The following is a 21731-nucleotide window of genomic DNA, read 5'->3' on the forward strand; positions in this document are numbered from 1 at the left end:
GGGGAAGCAGGCTCCCTACAGAGCAGAGAGCCCGATGTGGGGCTCGATCCCAGGACCCCGAGATCATGACCTGAGCTGAAGGCAGAGGCTTTAACCCACTGAGCCACCCAGGCACCCCTGGATATAGAGTTTTGAGATTGTTACAGATTCCCCCCCAGTTGTAAGTATCTCATCTAAATTAAAAAAATGGAACCTCAAGCTCATCTTCTTGACTGGTGGCTTCCAAGGAAAGTCACAACATGGTGGCCTCATGAGACTGGACCATTTGAAGACAAGTCCTCCACAGCTCTGACTTGCCAAGGGGGGTGGGGAGGCCTGAGGGCTTTCCACAGGCACCGCCAGCATTTATTTGGTACCTGATATCTTCTGACCCCAGCATCTGACACAGGATATCACATTTAATCCAGATAACACTTTTGGGAAGATACTTTTCTCATGAGGAAATAAGTACTTGAAAGGTTAAGTAACTCACCTGAAGCTTGGATTCAAATCCAAGTTATCCTGGTTCTCGTTCTTACTATGCTTGTTCTGCCAGGTAGAATTTCATGTCCTCTAAACATCTGGGATTCTAGAACGTTCTAGAGCAGTTTGCTATTAGACCTAGACATCACACATTTGTAAGAGGCAAATTTGCGAAGCTGGAGGTGCTATAACGTGTTGTAATTATTTCAAAGCATATAGTCATCTGAGTAATGCTTCAGGATTGCACTGAATGACGTTCACTACAAATCCTGGTCTCAGCCTCTTTTTGCTGTTACACATTCTTCAGACCAGTAGCAAAGAGCATCGTATATTTGTATGTTATATATGTGACGTTTTGTAATAGGAATCTGTTCCTTGATATTGTTGCTTTAAGATTATCTTGGTGGAGAGCTGAAAACATGTTTCTTAATTGTGTTTATATTTCTCTAGGCACAGTCCTTCCTGGTATGTATTTCAACTTTCCAAATAGTTAAATTATTATAATTAGTTACATTAATTAGAAATGGTTAAGAACATAATTTTAAAAAATCCAAATGATCCAGCTGGAATTGTTGTAACAGTTCATGATCTAATCAGTTATAATAGAATAATAATGCTACATTCTTCTGTTGATCAGAGTCCAAATAACAGGAAATTTCTGGATCAGATGCAGCTGTTTATAATATCCTATTTGGCTGACAAAACTGAACTTGTTTCTAAATTATTGTTGTACATTTTGTCCCTGAGATTAAAAACAATTATGATCCTCTCTGTTAATTAAATCTATGAGTCCTCATTTGATTCACAAATCTAGAAATTTTTTCTAATGCATTTATAAAACATTTTTAATCGATGAGGGAGAAATTGATTTTAGATGTGATTTAAATGGACACACCTGGTTGGATTGTACAGGGCCGTATTTCATTTGTCTGTGGTGTGATTATGCATGAATTTTTTTTTTTAAGATTTTATTTATTTATTTGACAGAGAGAGATCACAAGTAGGCAGAGAGGCAGGCAGAGAGAGGAAGGGAAGCAGGCCTCCTGCTGAGTAGAGAGCCTGATGTGGGACTCTATCGCAGGACCTTGAGATCATGACCTGAGCCGAAGGCAGCGGCTTAACCCACTGAGCCACCCAGGCGCACCGATTATGCATGAATTTAATTTCAAGCTATGATGATTGGTAGTCATAGAACCAGGAATGAATACACAAGTTGCTTTGACTGTAAATTTCTTCATTCTCCCAGAAGGGAAAGGTAAAATTGTGAAGGTCTCATTTATCTTTGGTGCTGTTTTCATCATTGTTGCTTTCCCTTTAAAACTTACGTTCAGAGCAATGATGAGGTAGCACAAACACCTGTCAGAATGGCTGAAATCAACACAAGAAATGACAGATGCTGGCGAGAATTCGGAGAAAGAGGAACCCTCTTGACTATTGGTGGGAGTGCAAACTGGTGCAGCCATTTTGAAAACAGTATGGAGGTTCCTCAAAAAGTTAAAAATAGAGCTACCCTGGATCTAGTAATTGCACAACTAGGTATTTACCCAAAGCATATAAAAATAGTGATTCAGGGGGCGCCTGGATGGCTCAGTTGTTAAGCGTCTGCCTTCAGCTCAGGTCATGATCCCGGGGTCCTGGGATTGAGCCCCGCATCCCTGCTCAGCATGAAGCTTGGTTCTCCCTCTCTCACTCCCCCTGCTTGTGTTCCCTCTCTCGCTGTGTCACTGTCAAATAAATAAATAAATAGTCTTTTAAAAAAATGCTGATTCAAAGGGGCACATGCTTCCCCATGTTTATAGCAGCATTATCTGCAATAGCCAAATTATGGAAAGAGCCCAAGTGTCCATTGACTGATGAATGAATAAAGAAGATGTGGTATATACCACGGCATATATAATGGACTATTACTCAGCCATAAAAAAGAACGAGATCTTGCCATTTGCAATGACATGGATGGATCTAGAGAGTATGATGCTAATCGAAATAAGTTAGGCAGAGAAAGACAAATACCACAGGATTTCACTCCTATGTGGAGTTTAAGAAACAAAACAGATGAACACAGTGGGGGAAAAAGAGAGGCAAACCCTAAGAGACTCTTAATGCTAGAGAACAAACTGAGGGCTGATGGAGGGAGGTGGGTCAGGGTATGGGCTGGATAGGGGGTGGGCATTAAGGAAGGCACTTGCTATGATGAGCACTACGAATTGTAGGTGGTGAATCCCTGAATTCTACTCCTGCAACTTAAAAAAAAAAAAAGGCCTAGTTAAGCAATAGAAAGTGTTGTCACGTTTGCTTGGGAAAAGTCCTACGCAAAAGTTCTGTGTTGGACTAACCATGGACTCAGCAGCCAAGGCCCCCTGGCAATGTGAGGCAGCCCCCGTAAGAGCCATCTCACCCACAGTGGGTGAGGCCGAGAGCCCCAGTCGGGTGGGAAGCCATGGAGGAGGCCTCAGCAGAGCATCACGCTGTTGGACGAGTTCCTGTCGTGGAAGAGTTTAGGAAGGTGGTTGGGGAAGCTGCTCGCACCATGGGGAGCTGTAGCTCCGGGTGGATGCAGTCAGCTGGCATCATGGGACTCCCCCACTCCACGCCGAGACTGGCTTTCTTGACCACCATCAGGAAGTGCTGTTTCCCCAGAGCAGGGTTTCCCTCAAGGCCAAGAGGAACGTGGGTCAGAGGCTACATTGGGCAGGAGCCTCTGGGTTTCACCCCAGATGAACTGATGGAAGGTAGCACTGCAAAGATGCGCTGGGCAGAGCTAGGCTTGTCTCACGCCCACCTGGGGCTTTGTGTTTTGTTTTACTTGAATTTGGTTCGATCTATGTGAGCAGTTGTGGTCAGTAATCCACAGAACACAGGGCACCCTCTGCTTGGTGGGCCTCTCTCCCCTCTCCTCAACTGGATTGTGCGGTGGCTTGCAGTATCTTCGATCACACACCTCCAGGGATAAAGGGCTGTACCATGTGCCCACCCCCAGCAATCCGTAATGAATACGGATTATTCGTTATCCCATCTCTCAAGGGGGGCAACTGAGCACAGAGAAGGGGAATGGAGCCCAGAAAACGCCTGAACTTTGAAACAAAGGAGTCACTGGAACATCAAAACCCATAACTTCTGGTGCAGAGAACATACTTGTGGTTTACGCAGTGTTGGGGGGGGAGTCACAGGACTTTGATAGACCGGATTTGTTTGTCCCCTGCAGTTGCTGTCTTTATCCTGTGACATTCTTTTACACTCTAGTGACTTCTGGAGAGCATGTAGAAGGTGCAAAGTGCTAGGCCTATAGACGGGTGTCATAGCTGACTCAGAGCTCAGATCTTTAACTCTATCAGAGGCATTCCAGGTGTTGGATTTTGAAGGTTAGGTTTAAAAGAATTCATTAATCTGTGGGACGTTCCCTCAAATCCATAAGTAACTGCGGTGGTTTTTCATGGAGCTGAATGTTTTCCTTATTCACATGCTCTTGTTCCCTTCTGAGTCTTGAACTTGGGAATCCCCCGGATCTCCCAACCTTCTTCAGTGTTCTACACTGATGGTGGGCCCTGTTTTCTCACCTGTGAGTACAGCCGAGAGATGGACGTCATTGGTGGACATCAGGCATCCCCACCAAAAGGGTCACATCTTTAATGTTATCTGGCCTCATTAAGAAATTAAATGTTTCCCGAAAGCTGAATTGTAATCTTTGAAGCCCCAAACTGAAAAGAACTACATCTTTTAACCATTTTGCCTAGAAACATTTAAAAAAGCTCTTTCCAAAAAAAAAAAAACCCCAAATAACTTCATATTCATTTTTTAAAATGTGTTAAACACAAGGAAGCTTTAAAGGGATGTCATCTTCCCTAGTTACACCAGTTATTGAACTGAGCTCTAGTGTAATGGTCCCCCGAGGGGTTGTAGGCCCCACACGGGACGAGCCCCGCCATGACTGTAGTTTTATTAGTCAGGGTTCTCCAGAAAAATAAGGCAGGGTGGACAGAGAGGATGAGGGGAGAGATTGATTTTAAGGAGTTGGCTCACACAGTTGCAGAACCTTGTGACTGGCAGGCCAGAGACCCAGGGAAGACTTGAAGTTCACGTTCAAAGTCTGCAGGCTGAGTTCCCTCTTCTTCCTGGCATAGGGTCTTCCGTTGAGTCCTTCAGCTGATTCTGTGCAGCCCATCACCTTATAGAGGACACTCTGCTCTACCCAAAATCTACTGACTCAAATGTTCATCTCCTCTTAAAAATACCTTCCGAGAAACATCTAGAACAACATTTGATTGACTGTCTGAGCACTGCAGCCTAGCTAAGGAGACACACAAAATGAGCTTTCACAATTTCTTTATCACCTTTTAAGTAATTCTATTGCCTCTTCCTTTGAGATCAGGGTGTCTCTAGGCATGTGCTGAAGATAGAAATTCTCTGAACAGCACACCCCGTACCTTCCAGTTGTCATGTTGTATCCTGAGAAACCAGATTGCCAGTTTACTTAAATTCCTTTTAAAGTAAGAAAAGTAGTGTAAAGGGGAGAGGAGCTCACTCTCCAGAGTAAGTGTGTGAATCCACTGTCTATGGCTTTCCCTCTGCCTGGTTTTTGCCTGATGGTGGAACCAGCAAAGCTGTGACCCCCAGAGAAGTCTTTTCAATACCACGTAAAGGTGATGCTATGTCTGGACCACAGGAAACAGACATCAGGACTCCCTCCTTGGGGTCCTACCCCTTGGTGTTAATGGTCTGATTTTTTTTTTTTCTTTTTCAATTTGGGTGTGTTGGTACCACAATTCAGAGATCTACCAACGTTATTACAAGGTTCGTTTCTAAGAAAGACTAGAAGTTTCTGTTTGAGCTTCTTTGGCCAGCCTTTATTGTGTGTAATTGGTTTGTTGAAGATTTGACACTTTCTGGTATGTTGTGGTCAGGACCAAGCTTTTGAACGGAAACTCAGAAGGGAGATGCCCCCTCCTCGGCCCCCAGATCAGATCACTCACTGAAGGCCCCTCCGTGTTTGTGAAAAGTTTTTCACAACTCCTGTGTCTTGCGTTGAGAGGCCTCTCGAGGACTTCTCATCGTAGACTCTGCAGAAGCTCATGCAGCCAACACCACCACGTAGGCTTGAGGCCTTCCTGGGCTTTGCAGGCAGTGTTTGGAATGGACGTGCACATGGGAGTCCCCTTCGAGGACGGCACAGCTGGCGCCCCGTACTCAACTCATCACATGGCTCTCTCTCTAGATGGAGTGATTAACATGAGTATCCCCATCGTGCTGCCCGTCTCTACGGACGATAAGACACGGCTGGAGGGGCGCAGCGAGTTTGTCCTGACACATGGTGGACGGAGAGTGGCCATCTTACGAGACCCTGAATTCTACGAACATAGAAAGGAGGAGCGTTGTTCCCGTGTCTGGGGGACAATGTGCGCAAAACACCCCCACATCAAAGTAAGTGGCAAGACCTTTGGAAGGGCTTCCTTGGTCTCTTTCAGCTTAAGACAAAAAATGATTTCTTTCATTTGTTTTTCAAGGATTTTATTTATTTATTTGACAGAGATCACAAGTAGGCAGAGAGGCAGGCAGAGAGAGGGGGGAAGCAGGCTCCCTGCTGAGCAGAGAGCCTGATGCGGGGCTCGATCCCAGGACCCTGAGATCATGACCTGAGCTGAAGGCAGAGGCTTAACCCACTGAGCCACCCAACCACCCACATTCCTTTTTATTTCCTCATGAAGGACTTAAAAGAAATACCGGGGTATTGCAGAAGAATGTTTTTTTTTTTTTTTTTTTTTTTTAATCAATTTATTTATTTCAGAGACGAGAGCGTGAGTAGGGGGAAGGGCAGAGGGAAAAGGAGAGAAACTCCAGCAGACTCTGTGCTGTGCGTGGAGCCCAATGGGTAGCTCGGTCCCATGACCTGAGACCATGACCTGAGCTGATGTCAAGAGTTGGACCCTTAACCAAATGCGCCACCCAGGTGCTCCTGAGGTGCATTTCTAAGGGAGGTCTTGTAGGCTGTGCCTTTGGAGATCTTTCCAGAAAGGGGCAGAGAAGCGTCTTTCTGTTTGAGGGCTGCTCTGAATGACCCACTGAGTCTTCAGAGTCTGCAATGGTTGGGTCCCTCCACTAAATGGGAAACAAGTGGACCGGGTAGAGAATTTAGTCTGGCACCTTGAGTAAAGGACAGAAATCCAAGTCATAGCTATGCCCTCAACCAGAGCTTGTGGCGTTCTCCTCCATCTTGGAAACTCACTAGGGGAAGCGATTCCTTCATCCAGAATGGGTCCAACCAACCACTGGAAAGAGACTGCGGGCATATGCCCTGTGGTTGGCGGGGGCAGGATGGGGGTCAGTGGCATTCTTTCAATAAGAGGGGACAACTGGGGGTGAGGTGTGGCAGAGTCTCCAGAGGGAAATAGCACATTTTCATCAGTGGTTATTTTAAGATTGAAAATGTGTTCATCTGATTGGGATCATTTTGAGTCGCTCCTGCCTAAAGGCAAAATGGGCTAAACCTCCTCAGGTTCCTTCATAACTTCTACCTGGTGGCCACAGGGGTGGGGGGGTGGAGGGGCTCCTGGAATTGCCGGGTGTGGCTCGTTACCCTGTAAAGGAAAGTATGTGAAACCGAATGTCAAAGCCATCCCTCCCTGAGGATGAGAGCCTTAGGGCTGAAACTTGAAAAAGCCATATAAAAGGAGGAGCCAGACTCAGAATAACCCTACAAGTAACCCTGGGCCCCTACAAAAGATGTTTGAATGAACTTACTGGAATTGGTTGGGCAAATGTTTTGGTTTCATTTCTTTAAGTTGTGAAATGTGGCAAGGTAGGAAGGGCTTTTTCAAGGCCTCTGAACACAAGAGGTTAATGAACGAAGAGTTAATGAGCCTTCCTGTAAAATCTGCCTTCTCGTTGATCGTCTTAAATCCCAGTGCACCTCTTGTTTAATCTGAACAGTGTGTCCACAGGCTGGCAGGCAGCCTTGGAAATTGCAGGATACTGACTGAAAGCAATTTGAGGAACCCTGTTCTGGGCCTTGATCCTGCCTATGTTTCATCCACTCGCGGGTCCTTAAGGTCTCGGGTCGGAACCTGATCTTCAGTCAGTGACCCAGGGAGGGAAGGGTGACCCCCTCATCGCCCTGCTTCAGAGACGTCCCCTCCCGGGGCCCACTCTCCACATCTCTTCTAGTAGCACTAAAAGAAACACCTGAGGAGGCTCTCGAGAATTCTTTCTTTTCATCTTGGTGGCAGCTGGAGCTCAGGATTTCTTCGAAGCCAGGGAACGTGGTGCTGTGCCTTGTGGTCTTGGTGGTCTGGTCAGTGACCATCCTGTGAGGTCATTACAGGGACTCTGCAAACATTCCTCATGAGCTGATGGCGAGAAATGGGCCCCGGATAACCCGGCAGAGGGAGGCACTCACTGTACACACCACGCCTGGAGTGGGACGTGTGTTTATCAGATGCGCGACACTGGCCATTTCAGGGAAGGGACTCTTTTCACTGCTCCTTTTTTTAGAACCTTGAAATTTACAGTGAAATTTACACTTTGGTTTTTTTTTTTTTTTTCTTAACCCAAAACTTCCAAAATAACCCCTTCCAAAAGTGGCCATGGGCCTCCTTGCATTTCCATGTGGCCCAGGGCGTCATTGGCTGCGTCGGTTCTGGGGGTTGGCGCCGGACGCTCCCTGTGAGTCCGTTCAGGCTGGGAATCCTGGCGTTAGAGCAGTGTTCCGGAGTCCTTCCTGGATGTCTCCAGTGGCAAGCACCTCACCCCCAGCTCACGCCCCTTCTCTCCCCAGACCCGCTCCCCAGTGGGAGGCCTCCGCCAAATCCCGGGCGACCTCCTTGCCTCCTCCTGTGTTCATTCGGCTGCTGGGTCCTGGCAATCCCATGGATGGCTTGACTTTGGGCACGTCTCTTCTCTTGACTTGGGCCAGGGCACTCCGTCTCCTGCCTGACTCCTGCAGCGACCTGCCTGACCCATTCCCGGCTGCCGTCATCCCCCGTAGCGGGCCAGCCTGTCATCCCCTCTCCTGCCCCTGCCACCTCACCTGGCTGTCACGCCCTTCCTCCCCGTGATGCGGTGTGCCTTCTTTATGCTTCCAGAGCACTCTGCCCTTGTCTGACCCCAGCTGTCCCACTGTGTGGTTACCCATTCGGTCTTCTGCCAGCCCAGGAGATAAAGGACCGTGTCGTCATCCACTGAGCCCCCAGCCAGGGCTGCGTTCACACTCTGCAGGCGGAGTTCGGGGGAGGCAGCAGGTGTAATGGGAGCAGCAGCTTGGTTTGGGGGTCCTGGACATGGTGTCCTGGCTTCTGGGAGCCCCTGTGCACCCTTGAGCGCTACCTCTTCTCCTCTTGTCTGCAAATGACGTGTCAAGTCCCTGTCACCTCTCCTTTGTCACCCCAGAGCTACTGGACCAGAAATGAATGTGTTCTCCATGGGGATCACCTCGGTTTTCTACCTCTTGATCCTTATCTCTGAACCCTCTTGTTGTGACCCTGTTTTCCCAAAGCCTCCATTCCACACTCCCTCCTGGTTTCTCCTCCCCGCCCCCTGCGCCTTTTCCTTCCGCGGAGTGTACCTCCCCACGCACAGTGGCTGCTCTCGCTCCAGCCCCTACACTCACTCTCCTCTCCAGGCTATGCCTGTCAGGCTTCTCCTTACCCCCTCAAGGCTCCTCAGAACAGCTTTCTTGTCTTCGTGCTAGGGTTTGAACTCCCCCTCTCCTTTTTGTATTGCTGTTGCCTCTGATTCCAAGCCCGGTTCCCTTCTCACATTCTCTGACTCCCCAAAAGCCTGTTCCTCATTTCTGTCCATGCGCCCAGGTTTGCGGACTCTCCGGAGGAGGTGAGGGCCCCTAGGCCACAATGCCTGGGAAATGGGGCAGAGCCACTGAACCTCCCTTCCTGGGAGTGAGATCTCAGTTCTGGGGACAGTAGGGCCATCTTGGGGCGGGAGGTGCTTGCTGCGTCTCCTCGTCTCAGCAATAACAGAAGCATAGGTGCAGCATTGGCCATCAAATAGACTCATCTTTAGGCTGAGTTGTGAACCAAATTGGATGGGTGTTGCCTTCACCAACTGAACAATAGAGGGCAGACCCCTAGCGTCCAGCAAGAGTTACTACACGCCTAGGGGTGTGGGGTAAGTCTCCAAATTTTAATCACCTAACTGAGCAAGGAGGAGAAAGTAAATGCACAGGTACGGGGATTTGACAGTATTCTGACTGAGTGATTCTCTCCCTCCATCCCCACAGTCGTGTTTTTTCTTTTCCATTACTGTTACCCTCCCTTCCCGCCAGGCTCACCCCTCATTTGTGGGGCCCATGGCGAATGGAAGCCCACAGACCGTGTTTAAAAGTTACCTATCGAACTAACAAACTTTTAGATAAAATGTGTTCTGTCCTTCTACGTTGACCACTATTCCTTGAGAATAACCTGGAAGGTCAGGTTCAAATTTAAATTCTGCACCAGAACACGGGTGCTGTGTGAAGAGATGGCTTTTGACTTGCCACGAACCCTCTCCTTCCTTGTCTGTGCTTGGCCTTGTTCCTCACATGAGGGCGCCCCAGGCTGTTCGGCTGAGCTCCACCCACACCCCCACAGACTCCCCTCTGCTGGCCTGTCCCCAGAACCAGGGCGGCCTCTGGGGCTGTGTGGTCCACCCTGGAAAGACAGGCTGAGAGAGGAAGGGCGTGATTCCTTCTAAAGGTGTGTGTTTTCTGTTCCTTACTATCCCCGAAGTCACTTGGTCAACAGAACGGGTATTGATAAGGGAGCGTATTGATAAGGGAGCGTGTTAATAGCAACCTCTGTGCTTTCTTTTAAGAATCTTATCACTTTAGATCTTACATTTAGGTCTTTAACACATTTGGAGTGAATTTCTTTACGGGGTATAAAATAAGGCTCTAACTCTGTTCCTCTGTATGTGGATATCCAGTTTTCTCAACACTGTCTTCCAAAGAGATCTTCCTTTCCTCTTCCAGTGGTTTTGGTGCCCTTGTCAAAGATTATTTGAGAGAAATCCAGAGTTAGCTAGTTAGTCTGTGCTTAGCCTTGGGTGTGGACTTGGCGACATACTGCTACTCTTTGGACATTTTCTTTTGTTTTCAAACTAGAGCGTAACTAAGAAGGATACTTCTTTTAAAGTTTTCTTAGAAATTGTTATTAGCAATAATTAACTGGTAGAAAACGACTTGCCCGACTTGCCCCGCCCCCTGCTTCTCTGTTTTGGGTTCTTATTGAAAACAGTCGAAGACACATCAGGCTGTATTAGGAACATGCTGGCAGTGGCGCTCAGAGAGTGGTTTGCGGGGCACTGGGGGTCCTCAAGACCTTTCCACAGAACCCCAATCTCAAAACTACCTTTCTAATACTGAGACATCATCTGCCATCATCACTGGGCTGATGTTTGCAATGCCGGTGCCATAGCCATGGTCCCCAGGACTCAAGACAGGGATGCCCGGCTCCACTTGGGTTGTCCCCAGACAGCAAGCACTTGCAGCAAAAACAGGGCCAGCTTCGGTTAAGAATGTTCTTGATGACAGGGTGCCTGGCTGGCCCAGTCAGTTGAGCGTCCAACTCTTGATTCTGGCTCAGGTCTTGATCTCAGGGTCTTGGGATTGAGCCCCCCGCTGGGCTCCCCCTGCCAACCCTGGGCATGTGGAGTCTGCTTGAGATTCTTTCTCTCCCTTTGCCCCTCTCTATGTTCTCTCTCTCTTTAAAAAAAAAAAAAAAAAGTATAAAAGGGTTGAGAGACCAAAAAGTTTGAGAAATACTGTGCTAGAAATGGCTAAGAATGGAAGGCAGTTCTTCAGGAATAACCCAAGGTTGATCTAGGAGGAGAAAATGGTTTTCAGATCCACTAGAAGCTGATACTCACCTCCAGCTTTACTCACGGTCTTTCTAGATGGTGATGGAAAGCGGGGATTGGCTGGTTGGTGGAGACCTGCAGGTGCTGGAGAGAATAAGGTGGAACGACGGGCTGGACCAGTACCGCCTGACGCCTCTGGAGCTCAAGCAGAAGTGTAAAGGGATGAACGCTGGTACGTGGGTGGCCTGGCTCTCATGCCTCCGTCAGGCCTCCTCCCACCCTCTGATCACAGAATTCAAGGTACCGGGAATCGGCCATTTATAGTTGCAAAAGGCTGGAAACCTCTATCGGTGTGTGTATTGATACAGACTGGAGCGGTTCAGAAAGCTAAGGACAGCCACATTTTGGAATAGTACGCAGCAGTTAAAAAATAGGCAGACACAGACAAAATATCCCAAGTGGCTTTATTCAGTGAAAACACAAACTGCAGAACAATCTGTACAGCACAATTTTGGAAAATACAGTAATCGTTCTCAGAACCCTAAGCTACTTCTGTGTCTCGAAGAGAAGTCTCTGGGGCGTGTACCCTAGGCCACAGGTGACAGGTGCCACTTGGGGATGGAGTTAAGACCAAGAAGCAGGAGGGTTTTCACTTTATAAATTTTGAAAAAGAGAAAAAGTAATGGGATTATAGGTGAGTTTATCCTATTTGGGGCTTCTGTGGATTCCCCAAGTTTCCCATAATGGGTCTTTCTTCCGTAACTAGAAGGAAAATTTAAGCCTTTCAGGAGCCTGTCACTAAGTGGAGTAGTTTTGAAGACTTTTTTTTCAGTGAAGGTGAAATATGTTTTTACATCTTTAGCTTGTTGAAACTTTTCCCGGGCCCCAGAGGGCGCTGGTCGTCGCCCACCCCCTGAGGGAGCGAGCCTAGAGCAGAGGGTGGCGTGGGGACTGCTCATTGCCGGCTCCAGCCTGAGCTGTGCTTGGCGGCAGAGGTCCCTGACAGATGCTTCATGTCTGAGGTGGGTTCCTCGTTAGGGCTTCCTGCCTGTGTGTCCCCTCTGGTCTGCTGAGTGCCTCTGGAGTCCCAGAGTAGCCCCCAAAGACCCAGGTGGAGTCTACTTGTGCCTTTTGAAAACGAGTGGGCATAGTGGATTCTCTGAGCTGTAAACACAGTGTTTCCTTTCTTTCTTTAGATATTTAAAAAAAATTTTTAAGTCCTCTCTACACCCACTATGAGGCTCGAACTCACAACCCCAAGATCAAGAGTCCCTCGATCTACCAACTGAGCCAACCAGGCGCCCCCTCTTTCCTTTTAAAATTCAAGATCTAATTGGCTTCATTAAATGATTCTAGCAAGCAGAGGGGAGCCTCCCCCTGCATTTCTGTTTTGTTCTTGCGGACAAGCGACAATGTGCATTTTGTTCAGCTGGGCCTTTGTCCGCTCCTTTCCCAGACGCGGTGTTCGCGTTCCAGCTACGCAATCCCGTCCACAACGGGCACGCTCTGCTGATGCAGGACACCCGCCGCAGGCTGCTGGAGCGGGGCTACAAGCACCCGGTGCTCCTGCTGCACCCTCTGGGGGGCTGGACCAAGGACGACGATGTGCCCCTGGCGTGGCGCATGAAGCAGCACGCGGCCGTGCTGGAGGAAGGGGTCCTGGACCCCAAGTCAACCATCGTTGCCATCTTCCCGTCCCCGATGCTGTACGCTGGCCCCACAGAGGTGAGCAGTTCCCTGGGCTGGGGGCCTCGGAAATGGGGGCTCAGACTTTACTTACGAGAGCCAGAGTCTCTGTGATCCTTTCCCTTCATGAACAGATTCTCGAATCTTCTAGTCTCTCTTCTTTATCCAACTTAATTATGATTCCATGTAGAATTTGTAAAAATGCTGGAAAACACATCAGACCTGTTATACCTGGGGCAAAGTGTATCGCACCTGATACTCATTTGCCAAAGTTCCAGTCACTCTGAGTGGGTCACCACACGTGCCCGTGAGCTCTTTGAGAAAGACTTCGTCCCTAAAAGCTTGGTGTCCCCTTCCGTCCTACCACAGTAAGCCCGTCAAACAGGGACATTCTGTGTCCCACGGCACCGAGTGTGTGGGAAGCATGATGAATTGGAAGGGTCTAAACCCTTTGGAATGCCCCAAATTGAGTTTCAGAAATTAATCTTCTTCAACCAGATCACAGTGCCAGGCCTCTGGCTCTCCTCCCCATCCCCTGTATCGGTCATTGAGCATCAGAAAGGGCGATTCATTCTGAAATCCCAATGTTGTGTTGAACTAGAATCAGTGTTTTCATGGGATTAGCTCATCATTGGCAATTGGGTGATCAGACAGGTTGGAATTTGTAATTTCCTTTAAACTGTGATTTATTCTGAATAGGGAGGGACTGGAAAGTAAAATTCACACATCTGAGTGTTCCTGGTCCACGTGCCTATGTGGAAAAGCACTCAGGAGACAGAACCCTGGGTTCTAGGAAGCTGGGGTCAGGCGGTGGGGATTCATGTCTACAGCTCCTGCTGCAGCAAACATGAAGCATGAAGGGCACTTAGACAATCCACTGATATCTTCCAGCTGTTAGCTGATCACTGGATTACTTTTAGAGCAGAATAAAGGCATATCTGTAAACAGGAACCCCAGAGCTGAGCAGCAGTGACCAGCATCTCCCTTGGGTGATGTTTTCTAGGTCCAGTGGCACTGTAGGTCCCGGATGATTGCAGGGGTCAATTTCTACATCGTGGGCCGGGACCCTGCAGGCATGCCCAACCCTGAGACCAAGAAAGACCTGTATGAACCCACTCATGGAGGCAAGGTCTTGAGCATGGCCCCAGGCCTGACCTCGGTGGAAATCATTCCATTCCGTGTGGCTGCCTACAACAAAGCCAAAAAAGCCATGGACTTCTATGACCCGGCAAGGTAGGTTTCTGGAGGCAGAGTCCTTAATCACCTCCATACAATGAGAATGCTGGCCCTGTGGAAGTGCATCTCCACCTGCTCCTAGTGGGGTGGGAGTCCCGGTCTTAGACATTCTGTGTCCCCCTGAAGTATAGCACGGCCCCTCATATGTCAGTAGACGGTCCATCAGTAGCTCTCTTTCAACAAGTCTTCCTCGAGCAGGCATTAAGGGAAAGGAAGCCAGTGTAGCAGCAGGATATGGCTTCCCGTGAACAGAGTAGGTGCCCAGGCAGTGTTGAGCATGCGGCTGCTGTCACGCCTGCCATCACGCCCCTTTTTTCTCCAAGTTAGTGAACTGCTCGTGCAGAAGGTGCAGCATTTTACAGAAGGAAAAAATAGGGTCTAAAATTCGTCACCTACTGCATGCAGCTCTGGGGATGGGGTGAATTACCCACTCTGAGCTGTGTGTGGCTGCCCCATGACAGGCACAACGAGTTTGACTTCATCTCTGGGACGCGGATGAGGAAGCTGGCCCGGGAGGGCGAGAATCCCCCAGATGGCTTCATGGCACCCAAAGCATGGAAAGTCCTGACAGATTATTACCGGTCCCTGGAGAAGAACAACTAAGAGCCCTCCGGCTGCAGAGTTTCTTCTCAAAGTGCTCTTGGATTTGCTTTTCTATTTTTGTGATTAGATGCTTTGGACCCAACTGCTTCTCAGTGACTGATGTTCGTGTTTTACAATGAGGTAAACAGTGTGTCGATAATTTGAAGTCAGCTTCAGTCATATATAAAAGAAAGTCCAACTGCAGCTGCCTCCTGGCAGGTGCGGGCCGTACTGTTAGCATTTCAGAACGAACTTGTCTTCTCGACTGCGTCTGGTTCAGTAGGTCCCAGGTTTCTGTAAGTTTTGACCATATCTTGTTTACTTGCCAAAAAGTGAAGTGTACTTTCCAGCTTCAGTCTTGCCCGGTGTCACGGCAATGTGAACCGGAGGAACCACCTCTTCTGCACAACCAACCTAAGGGGGAAAAGAACTCTCCGCCCTCACACGTAGATTCTCGCCCTTTCGACTCCTGCCTCCAGCCCCGTCTCTTCGGGCTCAAGCACGGCCTGCCTGGGGACCCCAGCACCTCGGGTCCACGCAGCCTAGCTCTGCAGAGAAAGTGATGTTGTCTAGGAAAGAAGGACCATCTTACCACACTTAAATGAGAACTCAGTTAAATAGTGATTTTCAGCTGGAGAGCAGAGGGCACTTTGAGGAAAAGATTTGCTCCCAAAGCTCAGACGATCTGGCGTTGTTGTGGGAAGTTAATTTTTCTCCTCTTTGCTGTGGTCACTGTGTCCTGGGAGAGGCCGCACTGATAGACTGCAGCTTTGGCCCAGACCAGTCCAGACCATCAGACTAGTGGGCTGCTGAAATGGGAAAAGACCCCAGAAACCCTATGTCTCAGAGGAGTCCCCAGTAGATGATGCCTAGCGTGTGCCTCGGGAGCTGCTGAGCACGCTCACAAATGCTCACGGTTGGCATCATTAGAAGGTACTGGCGGCACCCGACAGGCTTGCCGTCGCTTGACTGGCAGTCTGGGCCTCCGTCTACACTGTACAACATGGGAGTTGCCTCTGGCCCCTCAGTTGCTCCACAAAGCTCCTTGCTCGGAAAGCACTTACAAAGCAAACTTCTTGGATGCCAGGTGCAGAGTTTTCTAAATCCAGCTGATCTTCGGCAGCTGGAAAAAATACTTCTCCAAAGACTCGTGCTGTGCTGAGACATCTAACCTCTGATGGTTTTACTTCTTGGGAGGTAATCTTTGTCCTTTATGCACAACTGCTTGTTGCTAAAGAATATATGAAGAAACCATACCTTTTGTAGCTAAGTCTCTCTGGAAGAGACTTAAACTGGAAAGAGAAAACTGTGATTTTTTTTTTTCATATTTTCAGTTTCTTTTTTAGGAAAATGCTAATCTTAGCTACTTAAAGTTCTTTTGAGAATCAATTACACACAATGGCCACAGCAAAGCCTCACTGCCTTGACTAGTGTAGTGCCTCCGTTGATTTAATCAGAGCTACTCAGTACTGCCTTTTTAAAGAACAGCGTATTTATTGAAATCATGAGATGGAATGTAGTGCCTTAATCAATATATTTTGTGATTTTTAAGATATATTTAAAACTGCTTTTCTGCTATTAATAATACTTAGTGCAAATGACTATTTCTATGTACCTGTGAGGCTTGTTTTTATTTTAATAAATTGCTCAAAATAAAAGTGGAGTCTCTTCTGCCTGTGACGCGGAGTGTGGGTGGGCTGCGGACCGCTGAGGGCTTTGACTGAGTCATCGGGGAGAAACAGCAGCAACCCTCTGACTACAAGGAAGAGGTTGTTCTCCTGCGTTAGAGTCACTTAAAAAGCGCAAGGTGGGCGTAGAGGTGCAGGGCTCCTCATGTCTTCAGGGGGAGGAGGCTGCCGGGGGCTCCCCATAGGATGTCACGGCAAGAGAGTCTGACCTCTTCTTTCCAACTTGTTCCCTTTTCTCAAAGTGCCCCCAGGGAGTGAGCCAGCAGGGCTGGGGCGGGCGGTCTGCTGTTGTCTTGTTTTTCATCGGGGGTGCTGAACCTCAGCCATGGATCCTTTGCCAGGAGACGAGGTACCTGTTTCCACCCCTACTTCCAGTGGCCTTCGTGCACCTGCCAGTTTGGGGCTGTTCTCCCTGCGGACCTGAAGGCTTCATACAAATTCTGCCACCGCCCCTTGCTGGGCAAAGAGCCCTCTTCTTGCCCAGAGCCTCGCTCACTCGCTCGTTCTGAGTGACAGCGGGACAAAGTAGGCTCAGACATGTGTGAGGACACGAGGACACAAGGGTGCCGAGGGGGGGATGCCAGGCTGTAAGGGCAGGGGAACAAACCCCGAAAAGGCCTTTGTGAGTCGCCGGGTCCAACATCAGCAGACCTTGCAAATGTATCAGCACTTTGGCCCCTGGGTTTCTCTCCAGCCCGTCTCCCTTGCACGATGAAACAATCGTGGTTACTCAAGAGCAAGTCAGATTGTGTTTCCTCTTCCTCCGATTCTGGGACCTGGCCATCAGGTCTGGCGTCCCTGACGGACACGGCACGGTCAGCTGCTGTCACGGTGGAGGTCGGGGGGACTGCTCCTGCCACTTGGCCACAGATTCTGAATGCAGGTCTCTGACACTTACGCATTCCCTCATCACCATATGCGTCAAGGATCAGGAATGATGGCGCACCGATTCTGAAAGCCACTGACTTCTTTTCTGGCCTCTCGTGCGCATTTAGTTCTCTGATGAATATTAACTATCACTGGGCCACTTGGTGTGTTCACTGAACGGGGAAGATGATATCCAAGCAATTCACTGATACACACTCCAGAATCTACCTACTGTTTCTGCTTATATTGTGAATGATTTTAATGAAAAAAAATTTAAATTTCTCAATTTATTGATATTACTAAAAATAAATGGGTTACTGGCTAGAGTTTGCAGATTCAGTTAAATACAAGAAAAACCTAGACAGTTATACACATCGCACTTCTATACAGGGCCAGCAGAGAACGGGGGGTGCCAGCGAGGACTCCCCCAGCTTTGTGGGCACAGCTCGTTTAATGTCATCACACATATTTATAATTGCTGGCAGTGATCATACACACTTTATTTGGTAAAGTTCTTAAATACAGTTGGTTTGGGGTATTTTCTTCCAGAAGTATAAGCCTGCCGTGTACTTCAAGTTTCACAAGACAACGTATGTGACTGTTCTTATAAACTGTAACAGATGATACACATACATGGAAAGAGCAATCTTGATTTGTATTTATTTCGTAAGCCTGTTTTCCATAAATAGTTTGGTGGTAAAGTGCAGCTCAGTGCAAGCTGTACGGACTGCTTTCATGTAGACAACCCAATACTGATCGGGTATTCCGAACTAGTTAAAAGATTGGCTTCTACAAGGGTATTCACCAAGAAGAACCTATATTTACCAGGAAGATATTAATCCCATGAACCACTAAAGGGGCTGTATCCCCATGCTATCCTCAGATGATTCTAGAAAGTACTAGATCTCTGGGTATTCAAAGTAAACAACAAAGAAAGCTTCCAGCTCCAACAGTCACAGACATTAAACACGTTTAACACACAGCAACCTCTGGCACGCTCAGTGTCTCCAACCTGCCCACCTGATGGCATTTTGGTGACCTGTGCCCATCGGAACTGCATCCCCCAAGGCCAACACCCATCCCCAGCTGACAGAGCCCCCCCATTTCTGAGTGCTGCCAGTCAGAGCTGCGTCACTAACTAAGGGCCCTGTGTCTACCAACACAGCCGCCGTGGCTACCGTGCAGCTTAGTGAACTGGGATGGGAAAGTAGAGAGATCTACTTCAGCAAGCCCATCACCGGCAGACAAGGAAATGTGAGGCCTAGAAATGGGCGACAGGAGAGGACTTCCTTAGGCAACATGAGAGCCTACAGCCAGATTCACTTCCAAACTCCCAAAGCATTTCCATAGGATTCTTAAAACAATTCCAGAACATACAAATTAGGATTTCTATTTACAGATAAGGGAACAGATGCTCAAGGAAACAGAGGTTTTGCCCAAGGCTACAATGCCATATATACATGGCACACAAACACAAATATAAAATTGTATTACATACAAAGAAGTTTCACAGCTGGGGCTGAAACCTATAAAGTTGGGAATGAACTTCACAGGACATAAAATTTCACTAGAATGACGCAGATTCCGATAGTACTGACCGAGATCCATAAACACATCACCTTCAAAAACAAATGGCCAGGGGAGACAGTCCCCCATCCCTAGATTTCACAGAGTAAATGGTGAAAGAGGGTCTCTGAGTCTTGTGTGTCCTCATCAGAACTGGGCACGTGGAGGGAGGAGCCATGAACATCTGACCCCTGTAAACCCAGCCCTTTTGGGCTTCAGTACTGCTAAGATCAAAAGGCTGCCGCTGGAGGGGACAGGGGGAGGGCTAAGCCCAGCAACTCCTCTTACTATGGTACAGCCCAGACCCAGGATGACTGGACTCCAGAATGGGGACGATTAGGCCTCTGCCACTGAAAGGAAAAGGAAAAGGTTCGCCTTCTTTGGAACCCAAACAAAAACCAACACTACTTCAATCTCCAGTGTTTTGTACCCATCATCTGGAACAAAAGACATGACTAATCAGAAGTGATCACTTAGCTAAAAGGTGGACATGCAAAGCAGCCGTCCAACATTGGGGGGGAAGCAGAGCGTCTGGGATCCCTGAAGGCTGTCCACGCACCTGCTAGTCAGAATACCACCTTCACTGAGCACATGACCTGAGGCTGCCTGTGACTGGCTGGCTGGTCATTTATCACTTTTTGTTTGTCCAGCCACATTATCCACCATACTGCATTTCCTTCGGTGGAAATACTGCTCTCTTTTGCATTAGCCTTGCTCTCAAACCACTGAAGCCAGGAGTCCTGGAGGGCCCTTTCTCTGAGCTTCAGGACCCTAAGCAGTGGTTTTCACTGGGGTTTGCACACCCTGGGGCAATTTAAAGATAAATGGAGTTCATTTAATCCAGTAGAATAAAAGCAAGATTCTTGAGCAGTAATTCCTGCTACAAAACCTTCAGGAGCCTTCTCTCCTAAGTCTAGTTTTTGAACTTCCTTTGGAGCTCACAGCTTTCAAATAAATTCGTTATTGCTGGAGTTGGTTGTCTGCAGTGGAACCCCACTCTTTACGGGACTAGGACTCTGGCCCCATACAATGCTTGTTTCCCTCACACCCATCTGCAAAGGCATTTGCTTTACTGGACAATATATGACCATCCCCTATTCCAGCATCTCAGCCATTCTCAGCATTTCTGGAAGTGACGCATCTCTGGCACACCACTGTGCTCCAGGGTCAGCTCCAAGCATTGGGGTCGGTGATTACTCCACTAGGGCTCTGGCTCTACTTTTAAAACTGAACTGTCCTGATTCACAAGCGTGGGCCCTTGACACATTCCACACCAGCATTCACATTAACTGCCACTGCAGCTCAAAGCACAAAAGCTCATATTTGCAAGTGTTCTCAAGCACAGTAATTCCTACTATAAATATTAATCACAAACACATACTCCCGTTCCAGTGTTCTGATGAGACCTTATGCTGTTAGTGTAACAGTGTTAACACTTACACCCAGCGTGACTGAGGAAGTTTCGTTCTTACTCACAGTGCTCATCGGTCTCCGAGAGGGCTGATCTCATCTGCGTCCAGCATGTGTCACTCTTCTCAGTACTTTGATGGACGTGAGGGGAGCACAGAATGTCCACCTATTCGTGGAAAGACACGTAACTTTTGACAAGATTGGTGAGCTCTGTTGGATGGCTGAGTCGAGAACAAGTTAGGTCAAACCAAGGCCCTCTGAGGACTTCTGTCTGCTCTAAATGGAACAACTCTAAGGCTTGGAGGGCAGGATATATGATCAGCATGTTGGAATTCTACCCAGTATTCTGACCTTAAAAGAAGCTAAACAGAGAATTATAAAATATACATCATGCAATTCGTCTTCTTTATCTAGAAGAAAGTTGTAACAGTGGTTGACAAACACAATTCCGCTGAAAGCACCTCCTACCAACAGGGGACACCGCTGTTTTTACACAGATGGACTCAAGGCCTGAGCCGTCCTCATGTAATGCCAACCCTTACAAATTACAGCCACCAGCCATGGCAGAATATGACCCACGTGCACTATTTAGATGAACCCAACCCAGCTCTTACTAGCGTGGTGGGTCCTGGGTTGCCCTGCAGTCGGGAGCGGAGAGGTAGAAGCGAGGGCAATTCATAAACAGAACTGCTTCGGATATGGAGTTCCTAAATTCTACATAAAAAGGCCTGGGAATAGTTGAGATACACCAGACTTACCATAAGTCTTCCAACAATGAGGGTTTTAGAGAAATATCACATGGGTGGTCGTTTCCATCTCTGTTCCTAGGGAATAGGCCTCAGGATTCTGGCAGCATAGAGGATGCTCACAAACGCAGCTTGGCCAACAGTGATGCAACCAGTGTGCAAAAGTAACACAACTAACAACGGGAGGGCTCCCTCCTGGGCAGTCACTGTTCTAGGTGCTGCCCCCTTGCAGCACCTCTCTGCTGGGTGCCCTGGTGGCTCCTCTTTGTCAAGGAGCAGGGGGATCTCCGAGGAGTGAGGTCATGGGTGCACGGGACAGGGTGGGTTCACTGGGTTCACAGGGAGCCTGGACTTAAACCAGGCAGTCCCACTCCACAGCCGGTACTCGGAACTGCTGCCCACAAGGGGACAGCAGAGAACCCAGAACCCAATTGCCTGTGCCAAGTGCATGTCTGCAGCAAGCATAGATCACAGGACACTCAAAATTCTTCAGAGGAATACAAGAAAGTGTCCTTGATTACCTCGAGGCCTTAAAGATGAGTTGCGGTTGATGGGATTAGTATGTTTCTCTACCTTCCTCTGGTGATTAAAGCCATGATAAACATAAGAGCTATATACTACTGCATAGTCTGAATTTAAGAAGGGACAGGAGAGACAGAGCCTCTTACTTTGAATATGCCATCAGATGAAAATCAAATCATTACGGAAT

General features: G+C 48.1%; 1 protein-coding gene across 3 annotated transcripts in view; it reads left to right on the plus strand.

The window, feature by feature from the left end:
• Window positions 1-16403, plus strand: part of PAPSS2 (3'-phosphoadenosine 5'-phosphosulfate synthase 2) — a 68569-nt gene extending 52166 nt beyond the window's left edge. For 2 of the 3 annotated variants that reach the window (XM_059170259.1, XM_059170262.1), the window contains exons 8-13: window positions 913-927; window positions 5672-5877; window positions 11338-11473; window positions 12698-12966; window positions 13931-14160; window positions 14625-16403. In XM_059170259.1, coding sequence (XP_059026242.1) covers window positions 913-927; window positions 5672-5877; window positions 11338-11473; window positions 12698-12966; window positions 13931-14160; window positions 14625-14766 — 998 coding nt within the window. In that variant the 3' untranslated portion in view covers window positions 14767-16403. The remainder of the gene's footprint in view (window positions 1-912; window positions 928-5671; window positions 5878-11337; window positions 11474-12697; window positions 12967-13930; window positions 14161-14624) is intronic. The other variant, XM_059170261.1, reaches the window with a different exon arrangement.
• Window positions 16404-21731: the final 5328 nt, after the last annotated feature.

This window comes from Mustela lutreola, chromosome 4, assembly GCF_030435805.1.
Source record: "Mustela lutreola isolate mMusLut2 chromosome 4, mMusLut2.pri, whole genome shotgun sequence".
Lineage (NCBI taxonomy): Eukaryota > Metazoa > Chordata > Mammalia > Carnivora > Mustelidae > Mustela > Mustela lutreola.